The sequence below is a fragment of the Anser cygnoides genome, chromosome 10 (assembly GCF_040182565.1).
Source record: "Anser cygnoides isolate HZ-2024a breed goose chromosome 10, Taihu_goose_T2T_genome, whole genome shotgun sequence".
Taxonomy (NCBI): domain Eukaryota; kingdom Metazoa; phylum Chordata; class Aves; order Anseriformes; family Anatidae; genus Anser; species Anser cygnoides.
In genome coordinates, this window is record NC_089882.1 from 16,425,489 (window position 1) to 16,436,739 (window position 11,251).

Below are 11,251 nucleotides of genomic sequence, written 5' to 3' on the forward strand. Positions count from 1 at the left end.
AGGGCCCTGACTTTGCTCTTTGCCAGGCCTGTATTCCTCGAGATCACAAACTCAACCAGGGCATGGTCACTGCAGCCCAGACTGCCTCCAGTCTCGACCCCTTTAGTGAGCTCTTCCACACTGGTGAGCACCAGGTCCAGTAACGCTTCTCCTCTGGGTGGTTTGTCCAGTACCTGGACCAGGCACTTATCCTCGAGTCTCCTGGGTTGCTCACAGCCTGCTGTGCAGCTTTCCCAGCAGACATCCAGGAGGTTGAAGTCCCCTGTCGGGATGAGGGCGTGCGAGCGCGACGCTTCTTGTAGTTGGAGCACGAAGGCCTCGTCCACAGGCTCCATGGGTCAGGCGGCCTGGAGTAGGCCCCAACCACAAGCTGTCCTTTATTGGTGCGGTCCTTTACTCTCACCCACAAGCTCTCCACCTGCCCGTGGCTGTTTCTCAGAGGCATCTCTTCACAAACAATCCCTTCCCTAATGTAGAGGGCAACGCCCCCTCCCTTCGCTGTCTATCCCTTCTGAAGAGTTTGCAGCCCTCTCTCCCAGTGCTCCAGTTACGTGATCCATCCCACCACATTTCCGTGATAGCAATCGGGTCAGATTTGTCTAACTGCACCATGGTTTGCACTTCCTCTTGCCTGCTTTCCGTGCTGCGTGCGTTGGTGTCGAGGCACTTCAGCGGGGCAATTGGTCACACCACGTTTCCAGAACTATTCCTGATCGCACTGGGACAGGTCACAAGTATTTCCCAGCTGTTACTTAGAGTGATAGTGTTCTCAGGTACGCTTCCTTCACTCAGAGGTGCATCCCCTTCCCCACCACAGCTAGTTTAAAGCCCTGCAGATAAGCCCAGCCAGCTTGCTGCCCAGAACACTCTCCACCCGGACAGCTGTGCCCCGTCCGGCACCGGCATGCCTGCTCCCTCAAAAGTGCGTCCAAAGTCGCAGAACCCCAAACCTTGGGCACGGCACCGGCCTCACATTTATGCACCAGCACAGCAGCCGGGTGGCCTGGTGGGTACTTTGTCACTGCAATTTGCGGGGACATCAGCGGGTCGATCCTACAGCGCACAGCTGCTTGCAGCACCCACGGGTGCCCCATACCCTCGGGGTCCACAGAGGTCATGGCTCAGTTTACTGATTCATTACAAAAATCACTCAAAATGTGCAGCTGAATCGCAGCCCCAGTGTCAGAGGTGGCTTTGGGGTTGTCTCAGGTGCAACGCACCGGGACAGTGAGGTCTGAGAAATGTGGGAGCCAAAGCGGAATCTTAACGAGAAACATAAAAATGCTATTTTTATGAAACCAGCCCATCGATGCAGTCAGGATGGTGCCGGAGGTGGGGCAGGAAGCAGTGTCTCTGCCCCACACTGCCCCCCGGGGCTGTTTAGTTAGGAAGGCATTGTGTCAGGGTGCAGCAGGGGCGGGCATGGCTTTTGCAGCTAGATCTGCAGAGCTTTGGGAGCAAAAATAAAGGGGTCTGGAACTCAGGGTGAGCGCTCCACATCCTGGGAGCAGCTCCATGAGCCCCCTCCCCGCCGGCACGGCCCGGTGGGTGCCCTACAACATGCCGCCGGCGCTGCCGTGGTCATTTTCAGAAACCGTATATCCCGTGTTCTCTCCGTGGGTGTGCAAGTCCCTGTATCCGTGCGCGTCCGCGTGGCCGTGCAGGTGGCTGCTCCCCCCAGAGCGGGGATGCGGCGACCCAGGGAGGGGGTCCCAAGGCAGCCCCCTCCCCAAAATTGCCCCGGACATGCCAGCAGCTGGCCCTGGGGAGCAAAGGGCCGGGTGGGCATGGTGTCGCTGCCCCCCGTCCCCAGGGTCCCCAGCGTGCGCCCAAGGTAAGTACTGCTGCCGGTGGGTACAAGCGGGGACACGGGGCGTCGTGGCAGAAGTGGTGGCACTCTCCCAGTACGGGGAGACCAGGGGCAGGGGTGCATCAGTTTGTACCAAACTGGGCAAACTGGGATGCCTTCAGACATCATCCAGCACCTGCGAGGGCAGCCCTGGGGCTCGCGCACCTCCAGGGAGGTGACAGCACTTTGGTGGCACCGCAGTGCCCACAGAGGTGACAGAGCCAGGGGCACCGCGGGCGGCAGAGCTGCCCGCAGCCCGGCGTGGCTCTCCACGGGGCGAGGAGGTGACACGGGGCCCGTGGGCACCTGGCCGGAGCCCGGCAGGAGAGGGGACACGAGCACGACCAGCGTGGGGGGAAAACTGACCTTACCTTTTCCATCCTTGCGAACCACAAACGTTGTCACCCAAACCCCAGAGAGTATTGCAAAGACCTCGACTTGTCGGATAACAACACCGAGTTCCTGGAGAACTTTATTGCCCTCATGGAAAAGGTGACCCCAGACTCCAAGCAGTGTGAGTAGCCAGGGCCGGCTCGCAGGGGATCGCAGGGCGTGGGGTGGCAGCGCGGGGGCGTGGGTGGCCCTGCGGGCACCGGCCCTCACCTCCTGCTCCTCCTCTCCCAAGGTGACAATTTCCTCCTGCACAACCTGATCCTCGACACGGGCATCACGCAGCAGCTGGTGGAGCGCGTCTGGAAGGACCAGGACCTCAACACGTAGGCAGGGGCGAGGGGACCCTTCCCCGCAGCCGCCCCTGGGGACGCAAGGGCAGAGGGGCTCAGGGACATTGTGGGGTGGGACAGGGGACAGGGACAGAGCCAGGGGAGTGAGCAAAACCCTGCCAACGCCCGGCATCCCTGTACCCTCTCCCTGCAGGTACAGTCTCCTGGCTGTCTTCGCAGCCACTGATGGGGGCATCACCCGCGTCTTCCCAAACAAGTGAGTGTCCTGGCGGGGTTTGCATGCCCGGCCCCACACATCTGATGGCAGAGCTGGGAACAAGTGATATCCATGACCATGTCTGCTCCCTTCCAGGGCTGCGGATGACTGGGAGGAGGAACCGGAGCCCTTCAATGCCAGCTTCTACCGCAGGAGCCTGGATAACAAGGGCTACATCTTCAAACCGCCCTACCGGGACGGTGAGTGCCAGCGGGGTGCCGTGAGGTGGCCCAGGCTGGCCCTGCGTGTCCCCTCATGCCACCCCTGCCCTCTGCAGCCGGATACCGGGGGCTGGATCTGGAGAACAACACCATCGGGATCCTGGTGAGCACCGCCGTGGAGCTCAGCATCGGGGGCAAGACGCTGAAGCCAGCAGGTGAGCAGTGGCTGGGCTGGGGACATCCCTGTCCCCCCTGAGCCGGGGCTGACCCCGTCCCCCCCCCGCTGCCTGCGGCTCCCCTTGCTCTTCCCCAGTGGTGGGGGTGAAGCTGGACCTGGAGGCCTGGGCGGAGAAGTTCAAGGTGCTGGCAAGCAACCGGACAGACCGCGACCAGCTGGGCGCCCGCCGGGTATGCTGGGGACGGAGACAGGGACAGGGACAGGGGCAGTGACAGGGGCAGGGGAAGGGACAGGGGCAGGGACAGGGGCAGGGGCAGGGCTCTGCTCACCGGGGAGGTGGCTGGGGAGCACTCCCAGGCTGTGCTGCCCGTGTTCCCTCTGCCTCACGGCCCCAGAGCCATCACCCTGCACGTGGCGCCGGTCCCCATCCCGCTGGGGACGGATGGCCCTGGCAGGGGAGGACGGCGCCCCTAACCCCTCCGTGTGCGGCCTTTCGGTTGACAGTGCGACCCCTCGAGCAGCTGCGAGATGGACTGCGAGGCCAACAACAAGGTGGGTGGTGGGCAGGGCTGGGGGCAGAGCGGGAGTCTGGGGGGGCCCTGCTGGCCCCTGTCCCCCTTCTTCCCCCCCGGGGGGCCGTGGCGGGTAGGTGACGCTGTCCTCCTTCCCCAGGACCTCATCTGTGTCCTCATTGACGACGGAGGCTTCCTGGTGCTCTCCAACCAGGAGGATCACTGGTACCAGGTGAGCGCTGCAGCCCCCAAAACGCTCCTCCTGGTGTGCATGATGCCGGCAGGGAGCTGAGGACTCTAACCTCGTGCCACGTGTGACGTTACGCACCCCCACAAGCCCCTGCCGTGGGAGACCCAGAGGCGCGGTCTCGCCGTCCCCGCTGGGTGCAGACTCGGTTTCGGTGTCCCCATCCAGGTGGGCAAGTTCTTCAGCGAGGTGGACGCCAACCTGATGTCCGCCCTCTACAACAACTCCTTCTACGCCCGCAAGGAGTCCTACGACTTCCAGTCCGTCTGCGCCCCCGAGGCCCAGAGCAACACGGGCGCTGCGCCCCGCGGCGTCTTCGTGGTGAGTGCCCCCCGGGACCCGCAGGGTGCCCCGGCGCCACACGGGGACCCGCTGCCTCACTTTCGCCCCCCTCTTTGCTCGCAGCCCACCGTGGCCGACCTGCTGAACCTCGCCTGGTGGACCTCAGCCGCGGCCTGGTGAGTGCCGTCCGTGCCGCGTCCCCTCCCCGGGACGCTGCTGGGGGACACCGGTGCGTCCCCAGGGCCGGCGCAGCTCACGCGGCCGCACGCTGCATCCCTAGGTCCCTCTTCCAGCAGTTCCTCTACGGCCTCACCTACAGCAGCTGGTTCCAGACGGGTGAGTGCAGGGACGGGCACGGGGGGGCGGGCGGGTGACATCCCCTGGCTGGGGACACGCGGCCCCGGGGCCCGCGCCCCCGTCCCACGGCACTGTGCGGGCGCAGAGGACGTGACGGCGGACAGCATGGAGGCCCGGGAGACGAGCTGCATCATGAAGCAGACGCAGTACTACTTCAGCACCGTCAACGCCACCTACAACGCCATCATCGACTGCGGGAACTGCTCCAGGTGGGTCTGTCCCCACGGGTGGGGGGCTGCGTGACCCCGTGGGCTTTGTGGGGGGGGGGGCAGGACGGGGTGGGAAGGGATGGGATGGGACAGGGCGGTGACCAGCTGTGCGTCCCCCAGGCTCTTCCACGCGCAGAGGCTGGCCAACACCAACCTGCTCTTCGTGGTGGCCGACAAGCCCCTCTGCAGCCAGTGCGAGTCCGTCAAGCTGCTGCAGGCGGAGGTCAGGGGTATCCTTTGGTGGGCCGGGGGAGGGAGCGCAGGGGGCTGTGGGGTCGGGGGGGGGAGGGCTGCCCCATGGCCGTGGGGACCGTGGGGCACCCCACTGTCGTCCCCGCCACCGCCACCCTGGTCCCCGTCGTTTCCTTGACCTGCGAAGCTCCCCCGAGAGACCCGAACCAGTGCGAGCTGGTGGACAGGCCCCGCTACCGGAAAGGCCCCCACATCTGCTTCGACTACAATGCAACCGTACGTGGGGGGGGGGGGGCAGGGGGGCACAGAGCCGTGGGGGGCCCCCGGGAAGGGATCGGAGTGGGGGGCTCCCCGTGGGGAGGGGAGCAGAGCTCTGGGGGATCCCCGGGGGGGACGGAGCCATGGGGTGACCTGCTGGGGGGGGGAATGGAGCTTTGGGGGGACCCCCTGGGGGAGATCAGAGCCCTGGGGGGACCCTGGGGGAGCGGAGCCATGGGGGTCTTGGTGGGCAGCACCATGGGGGTCTGGGGGGTGCACCATGGGGGTCTGGGGGGTGGGGGCAGTGCCACGGGGGTCCCCAGGGATGAGGCACAGCGGGGTCACATCGGGTGCCCCTGGGGCTCGGCAGCAGCTCTGGGGGTGCCCCACGGCCGCTCTCCCTTTGCCCCCCCAGGAAGATACCTCAGACTGCGGCCGAGGGGCTTCCTTCGCCCCCTCCCTCGGGGTCCTGCTCTCCCTGCAGCTGCTGCTCCTCTACTCCAGCGCCAGCCGGCACCCGCTGCCCCCGGCCGCCTGCCTTTAACCCACGCCTGCCGCCCTCCTGTTCTCTCAGCCTCCATCTCCATCCCCTCCCGAGGCCCAGCGGGACGGGAGCGACCCCCCTCGGGGACCCCCCCCAGCCCCGGGGCCGCCCCCCCCGCGCTCCCCACGGCCGCATCCAAAGAAGAGCCGGGGTGCGGGCAGGGGCCCCCCAAACCAGGACGGCGTCCAGCCGCCCCGGCCGCTCGGACTCCGAAAGCCCCCGCCGGCCGCCCCCCCGCCTTGTGCCCCCCACCGCAGCCCCCCCCCCCAGTCCCTCGCCTATTTTTTTAGCCTGAAGATTTTAAACCAGATCTTTCTACGTTTAGTTTAGCCTGGAGAACGACGGTATTTGTTGTCAGCGACAAGGACGTGTGGGAAAAAAAAAAGAGGGGGGGGAAAAACACAACATGAAGATAGGGAAGGTGATGGAGACGGTCGGTATGATTTGTCGGGGGGGGGGCCTGGCCCCCTGGGCGTGCGGGAGGACAGCGGCGGGTGGCAGCGTCCCTGCGGGCGCGGGGAGCCAGGCATCGCCTTTGCCAGGACGGGACCGAGCCCACGGTCCCCGCTCTCAGCTCATCTGCTCTCATTCATCCTTGGGCACAGAAATCGGGGTGAAAAAGGAGGAAAAAAAAAAAAAAAAAACCAGAAAAAAATATTTTTTTTTTCTTTTCCGTTCTGCAGATCACTGTGAAACCTTTCCCGTCTGCCCGCCCCAGCCCTGCTCGGCCCCTCCGTCCCGCCCTGCCAAAGAAACCGCGTGCCGGCCAGCGGGACCTGTCCCCAAATGGGATGCGCTGTGTGTCCCCAGAGGGATGCGCTGTGCGTCCCCAAACGGGACGCGCCGTGTGTCCCCAGATGGGACAAGCTATGTGACCCCACATGGGATGTGCTATGTATCTCCAAACGGGACGCGCCGTGTGTCCCCAGATGGGACAAGCTGTGTGTCCCCACATGGGGTGCACTGCCTGTCCCCAAAGGGACACGCTGTGTCCCCCGACGGGACACGCCGCCTGTCCCCGAGCCGCCCGTGTCCCCAGCGGGGCCGTGCCGGGTGCCGCCAGGTCCCTGCTGGGTGCCCCAAGCTCCAGCCCCACGGGCGGTTTTTTTTTTCGGGGGGGGGGGACACAGGAGCAGACCCGCGGCCACCCGGGACGGTGGGGAGGGGGCTGGGGAGGCGCTAATTAGCGCTGGGGTTAATTAATGGTCATTCTGCTTGTAGCTTTCTCAGTGTGTGTTTGGTTACTGTCTCTGGGACCCGTGTTTGAACAGATGGCTCTGTGTTACCGGGAGTGTGTGTACTGCTGTAGTCTAGTTAGGTGCTCCGCGAGAATACCGCCACTATACATACCTATAAATATATACATATATAGTCTATTTTGCGTTAAAACCAAGGAGACGGAGGGACGGCGCGGCCCCTGCCCCGCCACCGGGGTCGTGGCCTGCCCCTTCCCCACCCCGAAAGCTTCTCTCTGCTCATTCAAAGGCTTTGGGTTTTTAATTGGTTTCCTTTAATTTATTTTTAATTTGTTCTTTTTTTTTCTTTCTTTCTTTTTTTTTTTTGTACAGAAGAGTTGGAAAACTCCAAAAACCAACAAAAAGACAATTTGTAAGATATCGTGTGTGTGACTCCTTGTAAAATATTTTCAAATGGTTTATTACAGAGACTCAGTTATTAAATAATGTTCATATTTTCACTTCACAGGCGGTGGCTGCGTCATTTCCCGGGGGGGGGGGGTTGGGGACAAGGACCCCGGCGTGTCCCCTCGCTGTGCCGGGGGCCTGGGGGACACAGCTGGGACACGGGTGGGACACGGGTGGGTTCGTGCGGCCGTGGGCAGGGCCCCCGGGCTCCCCCCAGCCCTGTGTCCCCTCGTCCCCGTGTCCCGTGGGGCCGTGTCCCGTGGTGAGCGCGTCCCCCAGCCCGTGTCCCCAAGTGCCACCCTCGTGCCCCTGTCCGTGTGCCCTGGGGTTTGTGCCCCGCCGTGTCCGTGTCCCCTGTCTGTCCCCTCTCCCCGTCCCATGCCCACGTCCCTTGTGACCCCCCCATGTCCCCGTGTCCGTGTCCCCTGTGTCCCTCATGTCCCCCACATCCACGTCCCCTGTGTCCGCACCCCCCGTATCTGCGTCCCGTGCCCCCCATGTCCGTGTCCGTGTCCTGTGTCCGTGTCCCCCATATCCACATCCCCCGTGTCTACGTCCCCCGCGTCCCCCACGCCTGCATCCCCCATATGTCCATGTCCCCGTGCCCACGTCCCCGTGTCCGTGTGCTGTCCCCGTGTCCATGCCCCCCGTGTCCATGCCCCCCGTGTCCATGTCCCCGTGTGCTGTCCCCGTGCCCGTGCCCCCCCCACGTCCCCGCACCTCACACGCCCCCCCCCGCCCCCCCCCAGCGGCACCAGTGGGCGTGGCCCCGCCCCTCCCCTCCTCTCTCGCCCCGCCCCTTCCGCCCCGCCCCGCCCCTCCCGTGCCCCTCCCCCCCGCCGCGCATGCGCAGCGCCGCTGTTTGTCCGCGCCCGGCCTGGGCCCAGCGGCGGGGCCTGACGGGGGCCGAGCGGCGCCGGGGCCGGGCCGGGGCGGAGCGGAGCGGGGCAGGGCCGGGGCCGGGGGGCCGGGGGGCCGCGGTCGGTGCCCGGGGGCCCGGAGCCGCTTCGGGGCGGCCCCGCCATGCGGCGGTACGTGCCGGTGTCCCGGCAGCAGCTGGCGCGGGCGCTGGGCGGCAGCAGCGTGGTGGTGAAGGCGCTGAGCGGCGCCGTGGTGCTGCTGTACGCGCTGTCCTTCGGCCTGGACACGGCCTACGGGCTGGCCGTGACGCCCGGCTTCCTGCTGCCACCCGGCTGCTGGCTCTGGACGCTGCTGACCCACGGGCTGGTGGAGCAGCGCGCGGCCGCCGTGGCGCTCAGCCTGGGCACGGTGGCGGCGGCCGGGCGGCTGCTGGAGCCGCTCTGGGGGGCCCTGGAGCTGCTGGTCTTCTTCGCGGCCGTGAACGCGGCCGTGGGGCTGCTGGGGGCCTGCGCCTACTGCCTGGCCTACGCCGCCACCTTCCGCCTCGCCTACCTGTTCGAGGTGCGCATCCACGGCACGCTGGGCTTCCTGGCGGGCGTGCTGGTGGCCCTCAAGCAGACGATGGGCGACAGCACGGTGCTGCGGGTGCCGCAGGTGAGGGTGAAGGCCGTGCCCATGCTGCTGCTGCTGGTGCTGGCCGCGCTGCGGCTCGCCGCCCTCGTCGAGAGCAACGTGCTGGTCTCCTACGGCTTCGGGCTGCTCTCCAGCTGGGTCTACCTGCGCTTCTACCAGCGGCACAGCAGGGGCCGCGGGGATATGTCCGACCACTTCGCCTTCGCCACGTTCTTCCCCGAGATCCTGCAGCCGGTGGTGGGGCTGGCGGCCAACCTGGTGTACGGCCTGCTGGTGAAGGTGAGGGTCTGCCGGAAGACGGTGAAGCGCTACGACGTGGGCGCCCCCTCGTCCATCACCATCAGCCTGCCGGGAACGGACCCCCAGGACGCCGAGAGGAGAAGGTACCACCCACCCCGCGCCGCTGCAGGGCACGTTTGCGGGCGGCTTGTAAACCCGCCGCTCTCCGTCTGGGGGGGATGTGGGGTCAGGGCGCTGAGAGGAGCCTCCTCCACGGGGCCTCCAGCTGGCGCACACCCGCTGCAGGCTGCCCGCCCGCTTCCCAAGCCGAAATCACGGGGCTGGTGCCGAGCGGGGGGTCCCGGGGAAGGGGTGTGTCAGGGAGTGGGGCGCAGTTCCTGCTGCCATGTCCTCCCCGCCACCGTGGCGCAGCGGGAGGCGAGCTGAGTCAGCATCGCGACCCGACCCGGCCTTCCCGCACGTGCGGCGGCAGCTCGGTCACGGGGGGGAGGCGCCAGCTCGCTGCTCGCCTCGCTGCCCTCCACTTCTGGAGCGGCCCCCGTGCTAGCCAGCGGCATCCGAGCACACCACATGGCGAGGGAGCTCTGCACGTCGTGTCTCGGTGGCTCCGTTTGGCTTCACCGCCTCTGCCATAGCCCCCGCTCGGGCAGCCCGTGGGTGCTGGTCGCTGGCCTTCCTGCCACGGGGCTGTGCGCGGGGTGAGAGCAGAGGGGAAGAGCAGGTAACGGGCTCCGCGTCCATCCCCTCACCCCGCTGTCCACCTGCCTTTGCCCCGCAGGCAGCTGGCCCTGAAGGCGCTGAACGAGCGGCTGAAGCGCGTGGAGGACCAGACGGCGTGGCCCAGCATGGAGGATGAGGAGGAGGAGGTGGTGGTGAAGAGCGAGGTGGTGCCCACCGAGGCCGCCGCTGCCGCAGCAGGGAAGGCGGCCGGCCACGAGAGCAGCCTGATCACCTTTGAGGACGCCCCGTCCCAGCCGTGAGCTGCGGCCATGCCGGCCCCGTCCTCCCTGCCCAGCTCCGCGGGAGAGCCGCCGATGCCCGCACGGGGACACTGCCTGCAGGGACGCTCCTGGCCCGGGGACAGGGGCTGCCTCAGCCCGGCGCCGAGGGCCTGACCACTGCGGGGCTCTGCCTCTCGCGGCCCCCCCGGCGCGGACGGGGGCTCCCGCGGGGAGGTGGATGCCTGCGCCGGGAGCTTTGCTCCGGAGGGAGACCTTGGGCTGATCCGCGCAGGCTGGCCCCCTGCTCCGAGGCCACGAAGGGACCTCACGGCACCCCAGGAGCCAAGTCAGCGAGTGGCACCGCGCTTCCTCGCTTCTCTGCACTCGAAACTCCGTTTTCTCCTTTCTCGACTTAGTTTTGTTTCCGATCTCGGGAACGGGAAGGCTCGTGGGTCTTTTCAGCGCCCTCTGCCCGTTCCCGCCCTCCCTCCCTCTGCCCCAGCAGGAGGCCGACGGAGCTCCGGCGTGGGGCCAGCGCCCGCTTCCGGCTCTGCCACGAGCGCCCGGACCCCCCCGGGCTTCATTCCGTGGCGTTGGCTCTCTTTTTTTTTTCCTCTCCTGCTGCAGCAGCGCCCCAGAAGGGGCTGGTGCCCTCAGCTGCCGCTCAGCTAATCCGTTTGCCAGATTATCCTAGAAGCTGGAATTAATTTTTACAGCGGGGCACAAGCTGCTTCCTCTGGCACCGGGTTCCTCTCCTTCAAGTAGAAACGGGCTCCCCCTTCTGTCCTGCTCCCTCTGCATGGCCGGGCCGTCCTTTGCGAGGGAGGGAGAGGCTGCTCCCCAGAGCTCCTCGCCTCTGGGCTCTGGGACGCAGCCCGTGGTGTCGTGAGTTTATTTTTCTAAAGGCCCACGCGGGAAGGTTTTGTCACCCAGGGAAAACACAGACGTTTCGGTATCAATAAACAGTTCTTTGAAAGAGCGCTCGGTGGCCTCTCCGCGCCGCAGCCGGGGCGCCGAGCCGTGCCGCGAGGAGTATTCCCCCCGAACGGGGGGCTGCTCGGTGCCAGGGCTCCGTGGAGGCCCCCGGGGGCTGAGGGGCCCTGCCGACCGCCTGCCCGGGGCTGGTGCCGCTTCAGGTCCTCGGCTGGAAAACCAAACCCTTGGTGGCTTCAGGAGGTCCGCGTTCTCCGGAGCCAGACCCCGCC

At 66.3% G+C, this 11,251-nt stretch overlaps 2 protein-coding genes across 5 annotated transcripts in view; both read left to right on the forward strand.

Annotated features, from left to right (window-relative positions):
- Positions 1-7,429, forward strand: part of CACNA2D2 (calcium voltage-gated channel auxiliary subunit alpha2delta 2) — a 194,697-nt gene extending 187,268 nt beyond the window's left edge. For all 4 annotated transcript variants that reach the window (XM_067002844.1, XM_067002846.1, XM_067002845.1 and 1 more), the window contains 15 exons: positions 2,266-2,363; positions 2,475-2,565; positions 2,726-2,788; positions 2,885-2,988; positions 3,066-3,164; positions 3,263-3,357; positions 3,632-3,679; positions 3,800-3,871; positions 4,055-4,207; positions 4,292-4,344; positions 4,449-4,504; positions 4,611-4,734; positions 4,855-4,964; positions 5,114-5,202; positions 5,600-7,429. In XM_067002844.1, the coding sequence (XP_066858945.1) occupies positions 2,266-2,363; positions 2,475-2,565; positions 2,726-2,788; positions 2,885-2,988; positions 3,066-3,164; positions 3,263-3,357; positions 3,632-3,679; positions 3,800-3,871; positions 4,055-4,207; positions 4,292-4,344; positions 4,449-4,504; positions 4,611-4,734; positions 4,855-4,964; positions 5,114-5,202; positions 5,600-5,728 (1,384 nt within the window). In that variant the 3' untranslated portion in view covers positions 5,729-7,429. The remainder of the gene's footprint in view (positions 1-2,265; positions 2,364-2,474; positions 2,566-2,725; positions 2,789-2,884; positions 2,989-3,065; positions 3,165-3,262; positions 3,358-3,631; positions 3,680-3,799; positions 3,872-4,054; positions 4,208-4,291; positions 4,345-4,448; positions 4,505-4,610; positions 4,735-4,854; positions 4,965-5,113; positions 5,203-5,599) is intronic.
- Positions 7,430-8,245: 816 nt separating this feature from the next.
- On the forward strand, positions 8,246-11,025 carry TMEM115 (transmembrane protein 115). Its single transcript, XM_048073304.2, has 2 exons — positions 8,246-9,248; positions 9,884-11,025. Exons 1-2 carry the CDS (start codon positions 8,395-8,397, stop codon positions 10,083-10,085), a joined length of 1,056 nt encoding a protein of 351 aa, XP_047929261.2. The 5' UTR covers positions 8,246-8,394; the 3' UTR covers positions 10,086-11,025.
- Positions 11,026-11,251: the final 226 nt, after the last annotated feature.